Genomic DNA, 25,306 nt, shown 5'->3' on the forward strand with positions numbered 1-25,306 from the left:
AAAGATAATCTTTTCTATTAACCATCAACATAAAAATAAAGCTATCACGCTTCACTCCCAGCCAAAGTTTCAAATAACAACGTCAACTAGAAAACAGAAACATCTCCGGCGTATATACCGGTGCCGGCGGGAAGTGACGTCAGAGGAAGGGGGCGGGTAGTGAGTAGTGACTGGTGTGAAGATTCAGGGGAGAGAGTGACCTGGTGCGCATTTTCAAAGTTGCGTTGTAGTGGAAATATGACGACGTTAAAGGTTGACTGTAGCAGACGAGAAAAGGGTAATTATAAGGGAATTTCTTTTTCTTCTTTTTTTAAGATGTTGATTTGATTTCGATTCCTTGCGCCCGAGGAATGGATGGTACGGTTTCGCAAATACTAGGGTTTCCAGATGAGCTAAGTGTTGGATTGGGGTATATCGGAATCGAGAATTATGGAATGTTTCAGGAATTTGATGCAGTCTTTGAAGAGTTGAGGTTTGAGCGGAATTCTTCCGGTGATATAAGAATTCAATTTTTGTTTTTTCTTTAAAGGTTTGGCAATTGAATTCCTCTTTCCATGCTGGATTACTACTGTTATGCTTTCTGGTTGAAGTGATCTCTATTTTATATTTTCTTGTTTGAGAGAAAGAACCTTTGCGATTTAATCACTCACTAAGAGTTCCTTTTGGCTTACTTATAAGTTGTTTTCTCTGAATTTCTGTTTTTTAATGCCTTCTTGCCATGAACTTGGTTAATTGGTTAGAGTTGTGTGGTCTAATTGAAAGAAGAAAACGGGATTTTTTATTATCTATTTATTTCTTCTTCTTTTTCTTTGAGTGCTGTTTTAACAACATATTCCAGTTCGTTTCAGTAATTCCCTTGCTGTGTATTTGGGTGAAAATAAAAAGGCTAGTTGGTGCTTCTGAATTGGCTGAATGAAGTTGAGTACTCCTAGAATTGCACGATTCCTACAAGCTTGGATTCTATTGGTAGCTTAACTTTGATGGCATCAGAATTAAGTCTTCTTATAGTAGGTTGCCTTCATGATATATACAGCAAAATATGTTTTAAACACTTGCTGAACTTTATTGGATGTGAGCTGGAGAAATTAGAGGGCCTTGGAGACATTGATAAGGATTTGAGAATGTGATTGTGTTTAGTGAGTATTCTGCTCCACCTGAACGTCTGTACTTTCTTTTCTACAATATCTCTTAACCTAGTGAGGTGGATCAGGTTCCCTTTGGTTGTCCAGGAGCAACTTTGAAGCTTCAAACCTTGTGATTTATAGAACACAAAGGATGTAGTTATATTTTGGACTTTCATTACTTGATGTCCAGATATTAGCTATTGAAAACTATCCTCTTCTCATCTGTCTTTGACATGACCATAATCATCTACCTCCCTGGCATATCTTACCATAAAGTTGTTGCCTTTAGGATTATGCCCTATGTTGGCTATTAAGATATTGAGATTTATTACTTGGAACCTGATCTGGAAGTTTTTTCTAGGATGAAGAATAATAAGACCTGGAAGCAATTAAAGTCCAAACCATGGTATATCAAGTTTGCTCAGATCAATGGTAATTCTGTCCAACAACTCAAGTGAAGCAATACTTTCCAGAGTTTTGAAATCCCTTAAAATCCTTCTCAGACCCAGATCCCATCTACACTAATTATCCAAATTTCCAATTAAACGCAAAGTAGAGAAGGATGCCTGTAATGGTAAGGCTTGGTAGTACGGGTTTTAAGTTCCAAGGGGAGAATCTGTTCACTTGGTTTCATTTGTATGGAATATATCATATACAGGCAAAGCCTAGATAATAGAGATTTGTGTCAGGTTTAGCAGAAAATATAAGTACCAACCTTCACTCTTTAGCCAATCCAATATGAGTACCAATCCTCAGTCTTTTGTGCAATTCTAGGGACATGCTGCAAGTTGAAATTGAGGCTGAGTACAGGTATTATGTACAAGCAAAGGAAGCTCCAATTGCAGAATTCTGTGGTTCTCTTAGGGCATTTTTGTTTTTTATGATGTAGCAGATGTTTTTGTTTTGAAAAGAAAAACCACTCATATTGGTGAAAACCTGCCTTAATTTCTCTGCTTTTCACTTTAAGCAAGTGATGTAGGACAGGTTCGGGGTCCTCCAAATGTCAAATCTGGTGATGGGCTTTGTGAGGTGAAAGAGGGAGTTTAGGTGATTAATGAAGAAGAAGATGGATGGAAAAGCAAGTAGACAACTTGCTGTCCACCAAAAATAGCAAGAAATTACAAAGAAAGAAGAATTACCGCTAAGTAAACAGCAAAGAGATAGATCGCTTTGAAGAGAGAGAAAGTAGACTTAGATGATCTGGTCACATGCATAGAAGACCACCCACAACACAAGTAAGAAAAAAAGGTCAGTTAAAGTTGAAGGGACTACAAGGGCTAGGGGCAGACCAAAAAAACATGGGTCGAAGTAGTAAGGAATGAGTTAAGTGCTCATAACAACGGATATGGTATTAAACAGAATGGAATGGTGAAACAGGATTCATGTAGCCAACCCATATTAGTTGGGATAAGGCTTAGATAATGATAGCAGTGATGATTCATCAAATAAACTCTTCTAAAATTGCAATTACAGTGACTCTGTTTGTAGGCTTAACTTATTAACTCGGATGTCCTGTTACAGACTCCAATTTGGACTTGGAAATTGGCCAAAATCAAATTTTAATTGCTTTATAACTAAGACAAATCCACAAGTAACCTATAATGACACTTAAATAAGGACTCTAACTCTAATAACACTATTGTAATTCTACTAAAACTAATTTAATGTAACAACACCAGAAATTATAAAAAATAGTAAGTGTATTTACTAAAAATAGTAATTATGGGAATTACTATAAACAGTAAGTTCGAATGTTACCATAAATAGTAAGTTTGAAATAACAATAAATTTATGGAAAAATTAAAATCCTTTTCTTGATACACCTATAAGTAGAAAATAAAGAAACTCAAGCAATACCGATATCCTATCACCACAAAAAAAAATCTAAAATGGGTGTAGGATTGGAAAATTGACTTATCTCCCAATGGTTTCTTTGCTTGCTTCCATATCTGCATCAGAAAGTTTCCTCTTATCAAAATGAGTCTAAATTTTCTTCCTGGTCATGGCAACAAATCTCAAGCCCAGCTGGAGTTGTTGCATGCTTGGAGCTACATGCAAGTAGAGACCCTCAGATGTGGTATCAACGTATTGAAGAGATTTATTGCAACCAGAGGTTTGGTTTTCAATGCCTTGCAACCAAAAGTATTAAATTTATACCCCACCTAAATTCTATCCAAAGATATCAAAGTTTTAACCCAGCTAAACTCTATTAGAAAATGTCATTGGATGTTTCTCTACTTAATCATGGCTGATGGTTTGGTCAGCAGATTGTAGCCTTCAAAAATTAGTTAGGATTGTTGTTTGCACGGGCAGATTTGTCACACCCAATTTCTTAGTTTTTAGTTTGACTCCTTTTTCATATTTTTTTCTATATTATTCCTTCAGGTTATCTCTCAATGCATCCACAAAAAAGGATATGGCCTTAGGGTGGAAGAGTCGGAAGGAAGTACAGGATTTTTGTTCTGTTAACTTCACCACCTTTGGAATTTCTTCTATATTTAGAACATTAATTGTTCAGCACCCTTCCTGTATTTTTCATCGTTGCATATTGAAATACTGGGGATCAATAATTTCTTTGCAAAATTTTCTTTCTACAGTTCAAAGAATATGAGCTCTCCATCAACTCAGTTTGCCACCTCAAGAAGGATGGGTATCTATGAGCCAGTCCACCAAATTAGTATGTGGGCAGAACCATTAAGAGGTAATAGCAGTCCAAACACAGCTGTGTCCACAATACAGGGGGATGCAAAGCTGGACAAGGTACAAACTACCGAAACTTACACTTATCTTGGTACTGTTGGGGCTATATTATTTTGATTACCTATCTGTATCTTATGTATCTAATTTAATGTCTGTAGTCTGAAGATACTTCCCAAGGAACAATAGGACCTTTAGAAAATCATGATCAAGAAGCAAATAAACCTTCAGACAAGGTAAAGAGACTGTGTTACAGTCTAGGTCTCACTTTGTCCAATACTTCATTTGATTGTTTATTCTTATTCAACATTTAATTTCCTAATTGTTTTTGTGGATCCATCATATCGTGTCATATGTGCTTGCTTATTATTCTCACGAGAAACTTTTAATCCATCCACTTGTTTGGTTGTCTTTTGGTCCTGAACTGTGGTTTTCATATTTTGTTCAAGACTATCTTTTTGGCTGTTTCTATTGTAAGCATGGATCCTTCTCAACATTTGACCATTCTGGTTACAAACTTAAGCTGTGGAGTATTATTTGATACAAAATTTTCCTTTTCTGTCTACTGGAACTGACTTTTATTAATTTCACACGTATCGTTTCTTATTCTCTTAGACTACTTGGATTGTTGGGAAAATATATTTAACTAATCTAATTTAAAGAGAGTAGAAGTTTCTTCAGCAGTTGTGAATTTGTGACAAGGCATTTTAAATGAATTGTTTAATGTGGACAAATTTGTATTTGTATACATACAAGAAGTGTTTGCATTAAAGAAGTGGGTTTCCATGGTAAGTTCTGTTTGATGGAACTAGACAACCCACAAATATTACATGTAGAAGCTTTAGATGGCACCACAAAATGGCTCAAGGTTCTCACTACTAAGGAAGAGTTCATAATGGAACAGGCAAATTTGTTTATTTAGACATCAACTTGACTCAAAATTGGAGATGGTTTCAAGCTCATCGTTTCAATTGTGGCATCAGAAATCTAGTTCTAGCTCAATTGAGACTCATTACTTATCCTTCTTAACTACTACATGATTTTTCTTAAGGCTGTGTTTGGTTGTAGTGCAAATTTATTTGCACTTGTACAAATGCATGGGAGTGCAAATGTAAAAAATGCAAATTCTTGTTTAATTTTGTTTTGGATTTTACTTTATTCTGCTTAATGTCTTAATTTACTTCATTTGTACTGCAATCAAACAAAATAAGCTAAAAATTGAAACAAAAATAGGATAGAATTTACACTCAAATCATTTGCACTGCCATGATTTTGCATTGGTGCAAATTTATTTGCATTGCAACCAAACACAACCTAATGTTCAAACATTTGAGTTCTGATCTTCTCCCAGCTATTAACCTAAGAAGCTAAGTTATTTTTCTTCTAGTTATGTTTTGCATTTTGAGAACCCTTTCCTTTAATCTTAGCCAATTTGATCAGCCTTTTAACCCTACTCATTTTCTCTCAAAAATACTCATAGGTTATCTTATTATCAAGTTTCATTGTTAATTGGTGATTTATACACTAAATGCCCAATCATGGTCGTTTTGGTTTGTAGAATTCCTACATGACCCAAGCATATCCTACATCAGTCTAGTACAAGTGGTTTATTGATGTTTTTGTGGAAAATAAAAGATGAATTTCATTAAAATATGTTAGTGGAATTTGTTTAGTATAATTTCTCACATAACATAATTCACCCAATTAGACTAATAACTGGGTTTTTTTTTGTTATTTGGGTAACCCCATTCAGGAAATCACGTAGGTGTTTCCTTAGTTACATCTCTGCTAGGGGTAGAGAAAACCTTTTGATTCTAATTCAGAAGTACAAATGAATATACTAAACTTTGAAAATTCTGGTATATATTCCCTCTTTGTTTGAGAGAAAACCAATATATAAATAAGCAAACTTTTTATACATAACAAGTAAATAGGTATCATAAATAGTCATATTTCATCAATAAGGCTACAAATGGCCTTTAAATTTTGGTTATGTGCATTATTATGGTGTGAGGAACCATAATCAACCAAGTTTCACGACAAGGTTGTAGATGTTTTTCCCCTCACACATAGGTTAATATGTTGTAAGGAACCCATCCAAGTTTCATGAACAAGCTGTAGATGGTTGTAGGAGTACAAGGAAAGACAAAGGTCTAATGGTGGAAGTTGTAGGAGCATCATAATGAAGAGGTGGAGAAGGAATACTGTAATCCCTACCTTCTTCTTTCTCATCTTCTTCCTTTCCTTTACATCACAATCTTCTTTTCTTTCTCCTTTTGCTTGCCTCTTGTTGCTTTAAATTCTATCAACTGAATAGCATTAGCCAACAAAATGGCATTAGCCCCTTCTCCTTGTTGGAGAGGAGTTTATATAGAGGAGGGAGGTGGTTAAGTAACTCCTCACTCCTTTTTTCTTAGGGTGCCAAGTGTCACCGCACTTAAAATGGGTTAAGGAGGAAAAAGAAAATTCTTCCTAAGGTGACAAGTGTGCCCTCACTTAAAGTGGTTAGAGGAGGGAAAATAACTCTCTCCTCTAGGGTGTGACATGTGCCCCTCCACTTAAAGTGGTTAGAAGAGGGAAAATAACTTTCTCCCTTAGGGTGACATGTGTCCCCCCACTTAAAGTGGTTAGAGGAGGGAAAATAACTTTCTCCCTTAGGGTGACATGTGTCCCCCCACTTAAAGTGGTTAGAGGAGGAAAAATAACTATCTTGTTAGAATAGGACAAGTGGCATCTCCTTATAAATGAGTGGGACACCTCACAAGAAAATTAATTAATATAGATTCAGTTCTTTTAGGGCCTGTTGTCCCATTAAATGGGCTCTATTGTAGGCCCATTAAATGTTTATTGCATTACAAATATGCCCAATTAATTTGGGGCCTATTGTTTACTAATTAGACTACAGGTCCCTTTCTTTACTAAAAAGCTTCAGCCCGCCAATAGGATTGACTGGGCTAAAAAGAAAGCCCTTTTTCTCCTTTTTTTTTTTAAAGCTATGACTAGGAGTACCTTAATAACCTCCTCCCAGTCCAGCAAACTTAAGGACTTAACAAAATAAAATAAAGAAGATTACAGTAAAAAGTGGGTTCATCCACAAAAACCAACAAGAACAAACTACAAAAGGGGTATTAACAAGTAAATCAAATCCACCCCCAAAGTCGAGCTCAAGAGTCTTCCAAAATTAATAGTACTTGATCTAGCTTGAAGAGTGGCTCTGGAACTTATAGTCAATAGATGATGTAGGACCAATAGCTTTAATACCAAACTGATGGTAGGATGTGTAGTGGAGTTTAAAAAAAAAGTGCTCTATTATCAATTTATTGTGGGGTTAATGGAAAATGGGCTAAGTATGGCTATATTGAAGTCAAAAGTGAAATGTAGGGATTTAGAAAACTAATGTTTAAACAAAGGTATGGATTTAGGATGAACTAATCTAGTAAGAAGGTTAATGAATGGAGTTTAGGAATAAAAGTTCCCGGGATGAAGTATAGAGAAAGAAATGGACCAATTCAGAGGTTTTCTAGAGAGAGACATTAAGAGCTATAAAATAAAAATCTTGAAAATTTACTGGCTTGTGAATGAATTTCCGATCTATGGTGCAGATTAATCCACTTCTTCAAGTCTTAAACTATTATCATTGAGCTGTATAGCTACAAGAATAAGGAAATTGGAAATAGAAGAGAAGAGAAGAAATCCCAAAGTTACTCAACAGAGGCCTAGAATCACTTTAGGATTTGGGAATTACTCAATAAATTCATAATTCAAGAAATATCTTCATAATCAAGTAACATTGTTGGCTGCTTGCAACCCATTTGTTAGCTCCACTTTGTCAGCTTCTTGTTGCTTTCAACGCTATAGAGAAGATGGGTCGAATGGCCCATAGGTTGCTTATTCTTTCTTGTTATTTATGTTTCTTTTCTGTAATGGGCCTTATTCTGGGTCCATCCTGTCAATATTAAGTTCTGTGTAAATTCTTTTCCAACTAAGGGCCTCCTTGTAATTATTCAAATATTTCTAATAAAACAGTGTTAAGGGGCTGAGAGAGGGAGAGTTCGAAATCCTCTTCTCAGACCTTCATTGCCTAACCCTCAACTCTCTTCTCTTCAGTTTTCTTCATGGTATTAGAGCATACCTGAACTTTAGCATCCTAGGGCTGGAAGCTTGACTCGTGTTGCCTGATTCTTGGAGGTCATTGGAAGTGCCCAAGACTTGAATCTCTTGGAGAAGTGGTTCGGTGGCCAGGAAGAATCAGAGAAAAGAAAAAGGGGAAGAGGAACAGTTCGGTTCTGTTGAAGCTCAAAACTGTAAGTTGTACTCAGGTTTCTGGTTCGAAACTGTAAGTTGTACTCGGATTTCTGGGTTCAGTTTTCTTTCGGTTGTTCTATATTGCTTTCGATTGTGTTTGGACTGTTGAACTGTCTGAAAGATTTGGTTGTTCTGTACTACCTTCGGCTACCACTGAATCTGGTTTAACCCAGAAATTTCTGGGCTGTTTTTTCACTCCTTATTGGACTGTCAAACAGCCGAAACATCTCTGTAACAAGGCTGTGGATTGTTGCTTATATCTGGCTGTTTTTGGGGGGCTATACGAACTGTTCTTGAGGCCTTTTTTTCTCTTGACAGTGGGGTTGTTTCTATTGCCCACACTGTGTTTGTAAAAAGGGTACTTCGGCTGAGTGCCAAGTGGTATTTACTTTGAAGTCTAGATTTGAAAATGGTACTTCGGCTAAGTATCTAGAAGTTTCTATTTTACTTCTTGAAGGCTGAACTCAGTGTATTGCCTTCTTGTGGTCGGCTGAACTCTGTTCTTGCTTGTCCTTATTCAGTATACTTGTAGAAGTCATCTGAAATCATATTTGGAGTGTTTACATAATGTAACTCCTCAGAGTTTGAAAACAAAAGTGGTGCTGAATATGGACTAGTTCAGGGGACTCCAAGTGACTCCTTATTGACTGTGACCACAGTTAAACTAGATGGAACTAATTATCTTGCATGATCACAATCAGTAAAGATTCATGTATGTAGTAGAGGAAAGTGGGGGTTCATTTCCGGGAGTAAGAAGGCTCCCCCAGAAGATGATCCATCCTACGAGAAGTGGATGCAAGAAAATTACACTGTCATTGGTGACTTGTGAACTCAATGCAGCCACAAATCAGTCAACACTACCTATGGATGAATTCAGCAAAGGAAATTTGGGACAGTGTTGCAGAAACCTATTCCCAAAAACTCAATGTGGCCCAGGCATATAAATTGAGAAGTCATGTAAAGAATTTAAGGCAAGGAGAGAAACCTCTTGCTGCATATTTCTCAACCCTTAAGTCCCTATGGCAAGAGATTGACCTAATAGAAGTTGTAACTTGGGACACCACCAATGATGCAAAGACCTACAGAAAATTGGTTGAAAGGAACATGGTTTTTGAGTTCTTAACTGGACTAAACCCAGAATATGATATCACAAAACAGAATATTCTTTCCAAGGAGTGTGTCTCTTTGTCACAAGCTTATGCATTGGTGAGTAGTGAAGAGAGCAGAAGGGCTGTTCAGGTTCAAGGGGCTGATATTAATGATCACTTTGCTAATATGGGGATTAAACCTAAAGGTAATGCTGAAACTTCTAGTGGCACAGGAAAGAAAGAAGTTATATGTGAGTACTGCAAGAAGCCGAAGCACACTAAAGACAAGTGTTGGAAGTTACATCCTAATCTTGTTCCCATTCGGTTTCAGAAAAAAACATGTAGTAAAAGATCTGGAAGTGCAAATGTAGCTGCCGGGCCAGATAGTGAAGAGATGTCTGCTTCTGCACAGTTGGCAACCATGAGAGTAAAATATGAAAAGTTTGGGAAGATGATTAGTCAGCTGAGTGATGTGACCTCTTCTTTCAACCCTTCAGGAAATTCTACTACTTCAGCATTTGCTCATTCAGGTATAAGGGCTTCTACCAATCATGCTATCTCTTCAGGTAATCTCAAGATTCCTTGGATTATTGACTCAGGTGCTTCTGACCATATGATCAATCTGTCTACCTTGTTTGTTTCATATGACTTACTTCCTGGACGTGATAAAATCACTTTAGCTGATGGTTCACTTGCCCCTATCTCCGGTAAGGGAACCATCAAGGCTACGAATTCCTTGTACCTACCTTCTGCCCTTCATGTACCTAAACTAAATACAAATCTGTTGTCTGTAAGTAGTTTAACCAAGTCACTAAACTGTTGTGTAACTTTTTTTCCTTCCTACTGTGTTTTTCAGGATCTGGAGTCTCAGAAGGTGATTGGGAGTGGCCATGAGGCGAACGAATATACCTGCTTGATACTCCGGGACAATGCACTGATCATCTTGGGAATGTTGCTCTTGGATGTGTCTCTTCAGAATCTGTTAGTCGGATTATGTTATGTCATTATCGTTTTGGTCATCTGTCTTTTTCTGCCTTGAGTCATCTATTCTCTGAACTGTTTAAGGGAATTAGTCTGTCCAGTCTACATTGTGAGTCTTGTGAATTGTCAAAGCATTGTAGAAGCAATTATCCTTTGAGCAATAAAAGATCTTCTGTTCCTTTTAATATTGTGCATTCTGATGTGTGGGGACCTTACCACTTACCCTCCATGGGTGGCTCTAAATATTTTATTCTGTTTATTGATGACTTTTCACGGTTCACTTGGATATTCCTGATGAAATCCCGTGATGAAGTTCCAAGACTTGTAAAACAATTCCATGAATTTGTTCTAACCCAATTTGATACCAGGATTAAGATCTTCAGATCGGACAATGCAAAAGAATACTTTGAGAAAAACCTATCCTACTATCTTTCTGACATGGGGGTTATTCATCAAAGCTCATGTGCTAGGACCCTAGAACAGAATGGGGTTGCTGAGAGGAAAAACAGGCATATTGTTGAGGTTGCAAGAAGTATCTTATTTGCCTCACATGTTCCTACCAGGTTTTGGGGTGATGCTATACTTACTGCTACCTACCTTATAAACCGCATGCCATCCAGGGTTTTGGGGTTTAAGTCTCCCTTCACTCTTCTTCATCTGGACAAGAATCTTTTTCCTGTTCCTATTCGTGTCTTTGGCTGCACCTGTTATGTACATGTTCCAAGTGTCCAAAGGCATAAATTTGAACCCAAAGCTCAAAAGTGTATCTTCCTTGGTTATTCCCCCACACAGAAGGGTTATTGTTGTTTTGATCCAAAGTCTGGCAATCGATATGCTTCAATGGATGTCACCTTTGATGAGCTTTCCCCCTTTTATGGTTCCTCTCCAGAAGGACATTGTCTATAGGGGGAGAATTTGACACAGGTGTTTGTTCTTCCTCTTCCTGTCCCTATTGAGTCTCTTGATGTGTCTGCCTTTCCTTCAAATGAATCAAGGGTGGATCAGTCGCTCCATTCTCCTTGTCCCAGTTCTCTACATCCTCGTCCTATCCTCAATCCCAAGGTGTATCATAGGCAAAGATCCAGAAATGTGCAGGTTGTTTCTCCTACAACACATGAGCCTCATACACTTCCAGTCACAGAAGAGACAACAGATACTGTTTCAACACCTTTGGATTCATCATTTCCTGACCTTGATATTCCCATTGCTGTTAGAAAAGGAAAACGGAAGTGCACTGCACACTGCATTTCCAAGCACCTTTTTTATAGTTTGCTTTTACCTTCATACTTTGCCTATCTCTCTTCTGTTGCTTCTTATCCTATTCCCAGGTTTGTGTCAGAAGCTCTTAAGATTCCAGAATGGAGGGATGCTATGAGATCTGAAATCGATGCCCTACACAAGAATGACACATGGGAAGTGGTGGATTTACTTGAAGGGAAGGATCCTGTTGGTTGCAAGTGGGTCTTTACTATCAAATATAGGGCTGATGGCACCATTGAAAGGTACAAGGCCAGGCTGGTTGCAAAAGGCTATACACAGACATATGGGATTGATTATTTAGAGACTTGTGCACCTGTTGCCAAGATGACATCTGTGAGGGTTCTATCTTTAGCTGTTCACTTTGACTGGCCCCTTTATCAATTGGATGTGAAGAATGCATTTCTGAATGGTGAGTTACATGAGGAGGTTTACATGTCTCTTCCTCCAGGGATGTATGGAACTGATATGAAAGGGAATGTATGCAGGCTGAAAAAATCTTTTTATGGACTAAAACAGTCCCCTAGAGCATGGTTTGAGAGATTTAGAACAACACTTGTTAACTTTGGTTATGTGTAGACACAGTCCGATCATACTCTTTTTTTGAAAAGGAGTGGACCTCTGGCAGTATACCTCATTGTGTATGTAGATGATATTGTAGTGACTTGTAATGATGCCTTAGGAATTTATGATCTAAAATCTTTTCTACATACAGAGTTTGAGATTAAAGATTTGGGGGAATTGAGATACTTTCTTGGCATAGAAGTGGCTCGACCAGTTGCTACTCCTATTGATATGAGTCATAAATTCTCTGCCTCGGATGGGACATTGTTAGAAGACAAAGGAGTCTTCCAGAGTCTTCTTGGGAAACTTTTGTACCTATGCATGACTCGGCTAGATATTGCATATGCAGTCAGTTGCATTATCCAATTCATGCATGCTCCCCGAGACATTCATATGGCAGCAGTAGAGCGAATCCTGTGTTATTTGAAGGTCTCCCAAGGAAAGGGAATTCTGTTTGCCAAGCATGGTCATATGAAACTTGAAGCCTACACTGATGCTGACTGGGCCGGGAACATTGATGACAGAAGATCTACCTCTGGGTATTGCAGCTTGGTAGCTGGTAATGTTGTTTCTTGGAGAAGCAAGAAACAATCGGTTGTTGCTCGGTCTTCTGCTGAAGCAGAATACAGGGCCATGGCACATGGGGTTTCTAAATTATTATGGCTAAAATCTTTGATGGAAGAACTTGGAGTTGAATATGACAAGCCAATGATGTTGTACTATAATAATCAGGTTGCCATCAACATTGCTCACAACCCAGTGCAACATGATAGAATCAAGCATATTGAAGTTGATTGACACTTCATTAGGGAAAGGGTCTCTTCGGGTGAAGTTATCTTCCTTTCATCACATTTGAAGGACAGTTGGCAGATTTTCTCACCAAAGGCATTCCCAAGGCAAAACTTCAGCATGATACCAGCAAGCTTGGCATGATTGACATCTATGCTCAGCTTGAGGGGGAGTGTAGAGAAGATGGGCCGAGTGGCCCATAGGTTGCTTATTCTTTTTTGTTATTTATGTTTCTTTTTTGTAATGGGCCTTATTCTGGGTCCATCCTGTCAATATTAAGTTCTGTGTAAATTCTTGCCCAACTAAGGGCCTCTTTGTAATTATTCAAATATTTCTAATAAAACAGTGTTAGGGGGCTAAGAGAGGGAGAGTTCGAAATCCTCTTCTCAGACTCTCATTGCCTAACCCTCAACTCTCTTCTCTTCAGTTTTCTTCATCCGCTTTGGTCAGTTGGTTGTTGGCTACTTGTTGCCTTTTCCACTCTTGTCAGTTTCTTGTCAACTACAAAGGGTTTAAGGTTTACAATTATAGGGTTTTGGGTTTGGGGTTTGATTTAGGGTTTTAGGGATTGGGGTTAGTGTTTATGATTTAGGTTTTATGGTTAGGGTTTAGGGTTTATGTATTTCCTTTTGAGTTAATATTTCCTTACAATCAAAGAGTTGATGTTTACAGATGCAGAAAATAATCTAAAAAAAATTAAAATAATAGTGCTGAAAGTGAGATGAGAAGAGAGATAAGGAAGAAAAGCACTCCTAATCATGGGACTCAATGTGAGATCCCATTATTTTTTGTATTAACTTCTCATAAGTAAAAACATAATTATAGAATTACCTTAAGTGGTTGGCTGTACAAAGAAATAAAATAAGAGATTAAACTAGTCCCCAGGCTAACAGTGCCTACAACTGTCCTAACTAATAAATGAGACAGCAATAACGGTCCCATAAAAGATAACAAAAAAAAGATATGATAGTTTGATCTATCAACACAAACAAATCAAATATAGAAATGAATTCACATAAGCATGACTAGGATCATCCAATCCTCATATCTGAACAACTCTGGAGAAAAAAAACCAAAGTACCGAATATATTGTTCTAATACGGCAGATGTAAAATTGTCCTTCAAATCTGATAATTAAACGTGATCACAGCAATAAAAAGAAAAAGAAAAAGAAAAAGAAAAAGAAAAAGAGGTGATTACAGCAGAAGGAAGAAGAAGATGGAGAAGAAGAAGAGAAAGGAGAAGACAGTTCGATGGTTTCCTCCTCTCTCTCTTAATCTTTTATTAAACTCACTTAACTATGATTAATTACATCTCTGCCCTTAAGTGGGCGGCCAGCACTTAAATCACTTAAAAGAAACACAAAACAAATTAACAGGCCTCAGGCCCATAATGAAAAAGGCCCATTAACACAAAATGTAAACATGATGCTACTTAAAACATAAAAAAGTACTAGGGCCCATTCAGCCCAGTCTCTCTACAATGGCTCTATCACTCTATTTGGTGAACCTTAAGGCTCAAACCCACTTACAATATTCAAAATTACCAAACCAAAAAAGTATAAAATACATAAAACAATCAGAAATCCCCATAATTGACTATTTGGCTTCTCTGTCATAGGATAAACTTTCTATTGATGTTCCGGTTTTTTTCCCTTTTTTTTGTGTGTGTGTGGGGGGGGGGGTGTTGGGGTTGGAAGGGTTCTCTTGTATGATACCATTATCAGTTTATTTTGCCAAACTTTATGAGGTTGTGAGACATCATCATAGTCTAAGTATTTCTTCTTCATTACAAAAGAAATAAATGAGAAAAAGAACCATGGTGAATGATGGAAAAAACCTGCATGAAGAGGATTTACAATCCATCCTGTCTTGGTTGCTTAGTTAGCAAAGATGAGCAACCTTAGTCTCAGATCAGGCCCATTATTTATGCAATCTTGTTTTGAGCATCAGGAATCCTGATCAGCTCATGTCCAGCTGAAGTTGAAAGTTCACCAAGTTGTTGGTTTTCTTGCACAGCCACATCCATGTTCAAGACTACTGGAGTGGGCCAGACATGTAAATTTTGGAAATCAAAATTGTAATAAAATGAAAGGGGTCGAATAGAAATTTTAGTCATAAGAATCACAACTTTCATGATTCCAGATCCAAGACCACCAAAGGCAGGCATGGAGGACAACCACAGCATCAATAGAGAAATGACATTGAAAGGGGGAAAGAAAACTGTATATCGTTTTCCCCAGCACCAGAGTTGAGTTGTAGTGTTTCTGGGTTGAGTCTTCAGTTAATACAAGTTGCAAATGGTGAAACATTGTCATATTCTAACTTGTCAAAAAAACAATCATGTTCTATGATGCCAGAATAGGTCAACAAGGAAATGGTACATGTCAGGCTCCTATAGTAATCAAGGAAGGAAATTCTTAGATGCAGGGACAGCAAGTGTGGTTTAGCTAGATTTTTGGTAGTTTGCAAATATATTTGTACTTGAGATTACTCTTACCAGGAACTTTGAAAGTAAGGTGCTTAGCTGTGATAGACACTTTTGGCACTTCTTGTAGCATCTCTTTGATGCTCCAAGTAAAATTTGGCATAAAACCTCAGCAGTTAGTATTCATAAACAAGATCACAAGAAAGGATACATCCAATAATAAGTCCATACTTAAATATCCTTGTGTGTTTTTAAATTTTTAATTATTTATGTAATCTAACATTATTCATCAACATGTCCCTGTTGCACATGCTGGACACCACTAAGATTGTTGCTTACAACCCCCCCCCCTCCCCCCCTATACCCCAGGCAAATCTATGTACCTACTTGATGCTGGTTCTCAGGTCCTTTATTAGCTCTTTGATCTCCCTAAGCCTGTATCTGTAACTCCAATTACCAACCTTAGTGCTTCCCAGCTACCCTGTTACAACCTGTGGGTCCCCCTCAATTATGAGGTTTCTGCAGTTCAATAATTTTACTCTCCTAAGGACACAATAAAAGCAGCACAAAGCTCTATTTTGGTCGAGTCCCTGACCCCCCTCAGTTAAAGTTATTATTGTATTATGCATTAGACTGTTTGCATGTGATTGTGATAATCATCATGTGTTATGACCATTTGGATGTTGAATGCTTGTTTCTACAAAGCTTTAGAAAAATCCACCGTCTAAAATTGATCCAGACAGCTTTTAACTAAAGTTTAGAATGAAGTCATCTCAGATTTTATTGACAATGAACTCATTTAGTTTTCTCTAACAGTCTGAAGTGAGTCCATTTCAGGAAAAGATGGGATAGGTTCAAATGCCATCTGAAACTAACAGTTAATTTGTTCTATTTTTAATATGTCACCAAAACATGCTATAAATAGTTTGTCTCACAATTTTAAACATCTCCAGGTGAACATTCAGTATTGGTGAGTGTTGGTCCAGATTTGTGGTGGGATATTTCTATGTTCCTCCAGTATAATATTATTGTTGGTTCCCAGTTCCATTAATGTGCTAATTCATGTAGGTATTAAGACGACTTGCACAAAATCGTGAGGCTGCCCGTAAAAGCCGTTTACGGAAAAAGGTAGGAAGGCATAAACCCATTATTGTATGTCTGTCTATGGACATTCTTAACGACTTGGTAACTTGATCTAAATTATGTTCAAGGCTTATATTCAACAATTGGAGACAAGTCGTTTGAAGCTGACACAAGTGGAGCAAGAGCTTGAACGAGCTAGACAACAGTTATGGGACTATATTTTTTCCTCTATTGTGTCTATTAATTTTCTAATTAAGAAAGTTATCATTTTTTCCTTGTTTAACAATTTTGATAATGCATTACTGCAGGGAGTATACATAGGTGGTGCATTAGATACTAGTCATCTAGGATTGTCTGGAACTGTTAATTCAGGTTTGTCATTTCTTGTTCTAGTAGTTACCATTTTCAATTTGATCTCCTTACTACCTAAATGTTCCACCAGTAGTAAATATTATATGCGAGTTTTTAATCGGTAGATAAGCTGTGCATTGAGCATGCATAATAACTTGCTATTTTGCACTTCGAAAGTATCTCAACCTGCCAATGAGGGCTGATGACCCGGTAGTTCAGTTGGTTACTTGGTATTCCTCCCTTTAGGAGGTTTAGGTTCAATCCCGTGGAAGGGAAGGCTCACTGTGTAGTGAATGCCAGTGGGGCCACACATGTACTCTGTCACCACTAATCCAGTAACTTGCTAACTGGGTTTAGTATATAGCACCCCTCCCCTATTAGGGGCAAAGCTGCATCACATGTACAGAAAATGAAAAGAACTTGTCAATGGGGAAGTCCATGTAGTGAACTATCCATTGCCAAAATTCAGCTCTAACAAACCATTTGTCCTTTTATTATTTTCATTTTCATAGTATGGGGGGAGGGGGGAAGATTCTACTTAAGCTAAAGAGTTTCTGGATATTTATTTGAATATTATATGGTTAAAATTCATCATGTTGATTTGGTGTAAGATGTCTTTTAGGTTGGACTGGTTTACTGGGCATTCCCTATTTCTCTTAACATGCAACATGTGGCAAATTATGGGGCCTAAACTGCATCTTGAGTCCTGTGGCAGGATGCTCCCATTTTTCTTTTATTATTTCATTTGGGTTTTCATTCACTTCATTGTACTTCTAGTCATATTCCTAAGATTGATCTTGGGAATCTTGTAGGCATTGCTACATTTGAAATGGAGTATGGACACTGGGTTGAAGAACAGAATAGACAGAATCATGAACTAAGAACTGCTTTGCAAGCTCATGTATCTGATATAGAGCTTCGCATACTTGTAGATAGTGGCATAAACCACTATTGTGATCTGTTCCGCATGAAAGGAGCTGCTGCAAAGGCTGATGTCTTCTATTTAATGTCTGGCATGTGGAAAACCTCAGCTGAGCGTTTTTTCCTGTGGATTGGAGGATTTCGTCCATCAGAGCTTCTAAAGGTGATGAACAGTTCAGTTGAAGCTATCAGTTGTGAATCACCTAGGAGCCATTTGATAACAGTTGAAGAGGCTGAACTGAATAACTTATTGCTTTTTCTTTTAGTGGATAAAATAATTAAAAATACAATATTTGAGGGTATAGTAATCAATCTAACTTAAGTTTCATTCAATTATTAAGGAGTTTGCAACCTCCTTAATAACTTATTCATTAAAAGACAAAACTACAAGTCCTTTGCGTTCATCCACTTCATCTGTTATCAAACGGCTCCTTGATGTTTAATTCTTATTCTTTATGCACATGTTGTTTGTACAGCCCATAATGGTCGATCGTCAATGTACTCTGGATAAAAAACTACTCTATATTTATTAATCCCCTTCGTCCTATTACTTTCTTTTTTGCATTAATGGTTATAGTATATGCCTACTAGAAGAATGCTATTTTTCTGTAGCTACTTTTTTAATCTCTAAGGTGGTTCCACTTTTTTCTCAATATTTTCTCCATTTTCTTTATCACAAGAAGCAGAACTTTTATTTAGGATTTTTTCCATGTTATCAGAATATTTCTGCTGCACCTGACCTATAGTTGCATTCTAGAGTCATTATTTATGGACAAGAAATAACCATCTTGTGCAAATATAAAGCATGAATGGCACTAGTGAAAAGTGCTCTGTACTCCTGGTCTGAACTTTCCTTATTTCCATTCTAGATATCTCCTACATCAATCCGTCTTTTTTCATTCGTTCATATAGTTTCAGTAGATCAAATATGAAGTTTCAGTTGTCTAAACATCGTCTGTTTTGTTTTATTTATTGTTATCTAAGATGTATCATTGTAGCCTTAAATTAATCATGCATTTGAAACCCTCACTTGTACCAATCTGTTTTCAACTCTATTTACCTGTTTTTGAACTATTCTTTAGTAATCTTAACAGTACAGTGACATGATAAGATCTTCACCATTGAAAAGTGTAGCTGAAAGATTTGCTTCATGAGGATAGCTTCTCACAAATAGCATCATTAATTTTTCTTCAGATGTGGTCCATCAATTCATGAATATGTTATATTAGATCAGCCTCTTTTCTCATATGCATACTAATGAATTCCGTCCTCCATATATGTGGAGATGTTATAGATGGTGAGCTTCTTAGTGATGACACACTACAATAACTTAATCCAAAGAACCACATCAATGATAAATTTCAATAAGGTTACTATGTTGTACTACTCTTGGTTTGGGTTGACTCAGTGAGAAATGATTTAAGCGCCCGTAATTTAATAGTGGATATAGCATTGAACAATGCAGAATGGCAGAATAGGGTTCATGTGTCCAACCCCATATAATTGGAACCAAGGTTCAAATTTTCATCACGTTTCGATCAATACATAGTGTATTGGTGGGTAACTAATACGCCAAATATATAAGCTTTAGTGTTTTGACCTGTTTCAAGGGGTAGAAAAGCCTTAAACGGATCCCTCTGAACAGGTTTTGAAAAAAAATAAAAAATAAAAAGAGGGGGTGTGTGAGGTCGAAACTCCCAATATGCCCCATCCGGCGTATCAGTGTGTATCAATACTTGGAACCTTGATTGGAACAAGGGTTAGTTGAGTTGGTTATTGTATTACTCTTGGTTTGAATGAAATACTTAAAGTTCTTTGTTCTGTTAGTCTGTTAAACACTTCATTTATCATAACATTCTTGTGTCAAGTTTTAGTTGACATACCATGCTTCAAATGTATGAACATTTAGATTCTACTTTTATCCTGCAGAAAACTTTAGTGCTTGTATTCTTGTCTGGGATTTTGGGGTGATTCCATTCATCAAATTCTGAAATTTCTATTCTCTCTCTCTCTTTCTCTTATTTATTTATTTTTTTGGTTTATGCTGGACACAGGTTCTCATGCCCCAACTTGAACCATTATCAGAACAACAACTGCTGGATGTATGTAACCTGCAACAGTCATCTCAGCAAGCTGAAGATGCTCTTTCACAAGGGATGCTTAAACTGCAGCAAACTCTAGCTGAAACTTTAGCAAGTGATCCAGTGGGTGAAGACAGTTACATGTCACAGATGGCTACGGCAATGGGAAAGTTGGAAGCTCTAGTGAGCTTTGTGAACCAGGTATTAATCACTTTTTCTTATCAGGTAGTTCATTTTGCATATTCTTACCTGGAGTTCACATGATACCTCTACCTACCACCTTTTTCAAACTTTAAATTGCTTGAAATATTTGATCATCCTTTTCATACAGTAGATTATATACGTGAATAAGCATTCAGGTACAGGAAATGAGTATAGCAATAAAGAAATACATCTCTATCTGTTTAAGATTGTTTTCTAAAATAAAGGATCACTTTTACTGTTGAGATGCTCAGCTTGAGGGGGAGTTTTGAGATGTAGGGCTGTAGGAGTTTCTTTTTTTATTGGGCTTCATTTTTTTATGTTTATAATTGGGCTGGTTATATAGTGGGCTGGCTGGGCCTCTTTTCTTATTGCTGCCACCTACTAGGGGAAGAGACATAATTTTATTTGCTTTTATTACCAGCTCATATAAAATACAGCAGGACTACAATAAAGCCCATTATTGGACTTCTCTAAGAACATTATTCTTCTCTTCTTTTTCTCCTATTCTCTTCCTTCTATTCTCATTATTTTTTTATGCTTTAAATACTTCTTCTACTTTCCTCTGACTATACTGCTTTTGCATCTTCATCACACTTCTAGTCCACACTCTGATAGTGATCTAACTCCTTTCAGATGGAGGTCAAGTCTGAATAGTACACAGGTAGACTCTTTTCCATGTTTGCAAATAGATGATTCTGCCTGTAATTGATAAATATTTGCATAGTGGCGCAATAAAGAATAGATGGACTTTGCTTGTTCCCAAATCTCATAAGCCGTTTCAGCCCACAAAATTTCTTTCCACCTGAGGTTGGATAGAGACTAAAAGCTAGGACATGACCATGATGTTTTCCTGGTTCCATTTATCATATTCAGCACTGCCAGAATTAGGTTCTTTAATTCTCCCATTTATATATCTTATCTTTCCCCTTGCAGTAATGTACAACTTGATCCCCTTCGACCATTCTAAGTATTTCAGACCATCAAGAGGTATGACAGTCATAGGGAAGGATAAATCCATACCCCCACTCAGTCCATTCTACATTGAGGAAACACCAGATGTGGTAGAATCTTCACCACTCATGATAACTGTTTCAGGTCACACCCAAAGTAGTCACAAAACCCTAAAACAGTACAGTCCAACACCCCAGAAAGTCAATGTTTATTTAATTTTTTCTCCAGTTCACACAATTCCCCCCTTCACACACTGTATTGCTGTTAAAAAAAGTCCTTGCACCGGGAAACTAGAAACAAGCACCTTTCAGTTCAAACACAGCCTTTCAATCATCAAAGAAGAAAAGTCTACTGCTGTTACAGTACATACAGGTCATCTCCTGACCTACAAACATACTATAGGACTGCTGTCAAAGCATATATAGTCATCACCGACATACAAATCATCATAGGGATCTACCAATCCCACATAAAAGGAAAGAAGAGGTGCTGATCACCTCACATCAGTTAAGTGAACCTATTACAGGTTCTGTCCTGGTACATGACCAGAAAAAAAAAATGGAGTGAACCTACTTCTGGAACAGTCCGATGCTGTACTCTGGATCTTCAGTAAAACCAACAGCAGCTGGTGAGGAGGGAAGACAGAAGAAGAAGGCTTGCTCGATCTCCTTTCAGATCTAATAGTCCCACTCTGATACCATATTGTCCAAAAGACGAGAAGAACAGAAGGAAGAGAGAAGAGATAAAAGAGATTTGAGAACCAAAAAGTTAGGCTGGCGGTGCCAGCTTTGAGTATTTATATTAGGGCGACATAAACAAATAAAAGAAAGGGAGAAATTACAACAGTACCCTTGCAGTACTAATCTGAGTATACTAACAGACTTTTAACAGATTTCATAGAGACTTGATTGCAATTTTGAAGCCCAGTAGTTATTCCTGTAGTCTTTGCCTGAAATCAGAAGCAATCTTAGAAACAGGACTAGTATCAAATCAAAGACCAAAGAGACATTGGGGTTGGTGCTTAGGGATTTCGTGGAACAGTTTGAAACCATATTGAGATGAACAACCATTGAAGGACCTTTTGTGAAGGCTTGTAAGAGCATCTGCGCCTTCTCCCTTTTCTCTCAAGTTTCAGTGTTGGTAAAAACCTGAGTTCTCTCTGTTGGCTTGATTGCAAGGCAAGGGATTGAAGTTGAATAGACTTTTAATCTTTCAAACGCCTGTATATTGTTTTTAATCAACAGACCATTTTGGAACTGATTTCCAGTAGAATTTGGAATGTGTGGTTGTTTCCATTGGTCTGTACTTTGTAGGGAACCCTGTAACTATGATTAGACTGGATGGAACCAATTACTTAGAGTGGGCACAGTCTATCTGCATCTATATTGGTGGTTGTCACAAATTGTAGTACATCACAGGTTGTGTGGTTGGTTGTTGTAAGGTGCCTCTCATGATAGGTGAGTGTAGGAATACTACATGATTATGTCCTAGCTTGTGAATTCCATGCAACAGCATATTAGCAGGAACTATTTATGGATCAAAGCATGATCTAGAGAAAGCATATGATAGAGTTTCTAGAGAGATAATAGTGTGTCTTGAAAAAGAAGGGATTCCAAATAGGTACATAGATATATTTGAGAGTGCAACAACTAATGTTAGAACACGTGAAAGAGACGTCAGATTTTATAGTTTTGATGGATTTTCACCAAGGTTCACACTTTGCCCTTATTTGTTTGCACTGCTCATAGATGAATTTAGGTAGAGGTCCATCGTGTATATTGTTTGTTGATGACATTGTTTTAAGTGATGAAATTAATGAAGGATTAAATGCAAAATTAAGCTTACAGACATGCCTTAGAAACAAGTGGTTTTGAAATAATATTTATAATAATAATAATAATAACTAGGGAGAGAACTCAATGTGACCTTTTCCTATACCTTGGTTCAATAGTTCATAACTAGGGAGAGATAGAGGAGGACGTCACCCATAGAAGCAAGATGAGCAAAATTCAGGAATGCATCTAGAGTTTTATGAAATAGGAGAATACCACTTAGATTAAAAGGAAAATTCCATAAAATTCTAAGGCCCAGCTATGCTGTATGGAGCAAAGTGTTGGGCAGCCAAGAAACATGTCCAAAAACTGAATGTGGTAGAAATGTGTATGCTGAGATGGATGAGTGGAAACTAGAAAGGATAGGACCAGAAATGAAGCCATTCATAGGAATTATGATCAAAATTTGCACCTGGTTCTGTTTTTCTTTCAATTGTTTGTAATAATGGTTTGCACTCCTACATGATACAAAATTTTTAGTAGTGCAAATATTGCATCTTACCTTATTCCTACACAGATAACAACCCTCTATCTCCATTTTCTTTCATTTAAAGTGGATGTGACTTCATTTTACTTTTCACAAATAAATAAAACAAAGTCAAATCTGAAGCAAAAGTAAACTGGAGTTTGCACTCAGCATTTTTGCACTCCCATACATTTACACCAGTGAATCATCAAAAAAAAAAAAAAAAGCATTTACACCAGTGCAAATGAATCTTGTACTGCAACCAAACTCAGCCTTAGGGGTAGCTCCAATGGGTGATAAAATGAGAGAAAGTAGACTTGAATGGTTTGGTCATGTGCATAGAAGGTCATTAACAACACCTGTAAGAAGTGATTTGTTATGAGTTGAAGGGACCAGAAGGGCTAGACAGACAAAAAAGGACATGGTTGGAAGTAGTAAAAAATGACTTTTAAGCATCAGTAATTTAACAATGGATATAACTTTGAACAGAAGAGAATGATTAAACAGGATTTGTGTAGCTGATCTCATATAGTTGGGATAAGGCTTGGGTGATGATGATGATGATTTATGGATCAAAACAGCTAAAGAAGTGTGGGGTAATGTAGTAGAAACTCATTCCTAGGCAATGGATGTGGCAAGGGCATATTAACTGAGAAGTGAAGTTAACAATCTGAGATGAGGAGACAAGTCTCGTCTTATACTCTTCCTATACTCCGAAAAATCTTATTGGCAAGAATCAGATCACTTGGAGAATATAGAATGAGGGTGCCCAAAGGATACTATTACCTACAGAAAATTAGAGAGAAACAACGTGTTTGAGTTTCCCACCAGCTTGGGTGTGTGCAACTTGACCATTCAAAGGCTATCAATCCACTTATATATTTTCATATGTTGGGTAGGTTTTATTTATTAGCTATTTGTTTGACTGCAATTCTGAGGTTACAGCTCTACTTTAGCATGTAAAATTGGAACGTATACCTTAACAATGTAAGCAATTTCTAAGTTGCTCATTTATCATTAGACTGATTTCAGTCTTCTTTCTCCAAACAGGCGGATCACCTTCGGCAACAGACTTTACTGCAAATGTCTCGTATCCTTACTATCCATCAAGCAGCTCGAGGCCTGCTAGTCTTGGGAGATTTTTTTCATCGTTTTCGGGCCCTGAGTTCACTTTGGGCTGCTCGTCCTCGCGAACCAGCCTAAGCTATGGAGGATGCATAACCTGTCAGTCAGACATGATCACTAGCTAGAGATCAACCACCTTTAGCAGCAAGGAAAATGCTCCTAGCTTAACAGAATCCACTTGGTAGTGGTCATCATCATCTTGACGGCCATGCGTAATTAAGCTGCTGACATTTTTGAAGCAGCCTCCAGAATTGGAAGAATGCTGTAAATATGAAGCTCCTTTCACCATTTATCAATAGAACATTTTGTTCATTAAGTTAATTTTCCAATTCAAATCATGTAATATATGTTATAAGAGAAGATTGTGTGAAGTGTAACTTTGATGTTTTGACTTTTGAGCAGTCAACTGGTACTTGTGTAATATTGTTGAATAGTTTTGGTCCTTTTTGGTCAAGACGCTTGTCCTCAAATAGTCGCAGCAGAGGTGATGGTAAATGGCTTCTTTGGACTTTAACTTTTTCTTTTCTAGCTATCATCCTGGGAGATCTTTGGACTCGGGATCCTTGGATCTTGGGGGTGGGATGGGGAAAGGGCATGAGATGAATTATATGTTTCGACATCCGATCCGATTATCTTGGATATCTTAGATTGAATAATACATTTATGGAATTGGATTGGATCCGATTATCTTGGATATCTTAGTACTTGTCCAACCATGGCTTTCGGCAAAGCACCCATAACAGATCATCTTACCTCTTAAAATATATTCAGAGCCAGAGCACATCGCCCTGTGGATATTTAGACACTTGCTTGCAACTTATTTCATTTGCATTACCCCACATTTCCGGCGGCCGACGCAATTCCACCTAAACGAAGCTATGCAATTTCTTTTTGCTTCATTGCCCTCAAAAGTCTCTTTTATCTCTTTATGTGTAAATTAAATTATTAAGAACATTTTCTTTTGACTTCTCTCTCAACTTTTCTTTGTTCTCACACCATGGGGATTTTGCATTCTGTGAATTGTGCTCTTGTAGTTGTAGGTTGCCTTTGCTTTGAAATC

At 37.3% G+C, this 25,306-nt stretch overlaps 2 protein-coding genes across 7 annotated transcripts; both read left to right on the top strand.

The window, feature by feature from the left end:
- LOC148876869 (transcription factor TGA1-like) lies at nucleotides 1-24,700 on the top strand. 6 transcript variants are annotated; one of them, XM_088975056.1, is made up of 10 exons: nucleotides 150-277; nucleotides 3,510-3,570; nucleotides 3,722-3,884; nucleotides 3,983-4,057; nucleotides 16,301-16,360; nucleotides 16,444-16,518; nucleotides 16,621-16,687; nucleotides 17,479-17,750; nucleotides 19,642-19,869; nucleotides 24,172-24,700. In XM_088975056.1, the coding sequence occupies exons 3-10, from the start codon at nucleotides 3,732-3,734 to the stop codon at nucleotides 24,322-24,324; spliced, it is 1,083 nt and encodes a 360-aa protein (XP_088831182.1). In that variant the 5' UTR covers nucleotides 150-277; nucleotides 3,510-3,570; nucleotides 3,722-3,731; the 3' UTR covers nucleotides 24,325-24,700. The 6 variants fall into 6 exon arrangements, with proteins under 6 accessions (XP_088831158.1, XP_088831167.1, XP_088831182.1 ...); XM_088975061.1 differs by lacking the exon at nucleotides 3,510-3,570 and adding an exon at nucleotides 20,506-20,533 and having other exon boundaries at nucleotides 211-472; XM_088975047.1 differs by lacking the exon at nucleotides 150-277 and adding an exon at nucleotides 426-529.
- LOC148876870 (uncharacterized) lies at nucleotides 8,832-10,241 on the top strand. The gene is made up of 2 exons (XM_088975070.1): nucleotides 8,832-9,780; nucleotides 10,071-10,241. Exons 1-2 carry the CDS (start codon nucleotides 8,961-8,963, stop codon nucleotides 10,106-10,108), a joined length of 858 nt encoding a protein of 285 aa, XP_088831196.1. The 5' UTR covers nucleotides 8,832-8,960; the 3' UTR covers nucleotides 10,109-10,241.
- Nucleotides 24,701-25,306: the final 606 nt, after the last annotated feature.

Source organism: Nelumbo lutea, chromosome 1 (assembly GCF_056320005.1).
Source record: "Nelumbo lutea isolate HS-2025 chromosome 1, American lotus-T2T, whole genome shotgun sequence".
NCBI lineage: Eukaryota > Viridiplantae > Streptophyta > Magnoliopsida > Proteales > Nelumbonaceae > Nelumbo > Nelumbo lutea.

What these genes read in the sequence shown, in the direction of transcription:
- LOC148876869 (XM_088975023.1), top strand. Translation starts at nt 351, where the DNA reads ATGGATGGTACGGTTTCGCAAATACTAGGGTTTCCAGATGAGCTAAGT. An exon ending in GTCTGGAACTGTTAATTCAG is followed by an intron (nt 16,688 to 17,478) that starts GTTTGTCATTTC and finishes GGAATCTTGTAG; the next exon opens with GCATTGCTACATTTGAAATG. An exon ending in GTCCATCAGAGCTTCTAAAG is followed by an intron (nt 17,751 to 19,641) that starts GTGATGAACAGT and finishes TGCTGGACACAG; the next exon opens with GTTCTCATGCCCCAACTTGA.
- LOC148876870 (XM_088975070.1), top strand. Translation starts at nt 8,961, where the DNA reads ATGCAGCCACAAATCAGTCAACACTACCTATGGATGAATTCAGCAAAG. An exon ending in CAATCATGCTATCTCTTCAG is followed by an intron (nt 9,781 to 10,070) that starts GTAATCTCAAGA and finishes TGTGTTTTTCAG; the next exon opens with GATCTGGAGTCTCAGAAGGT.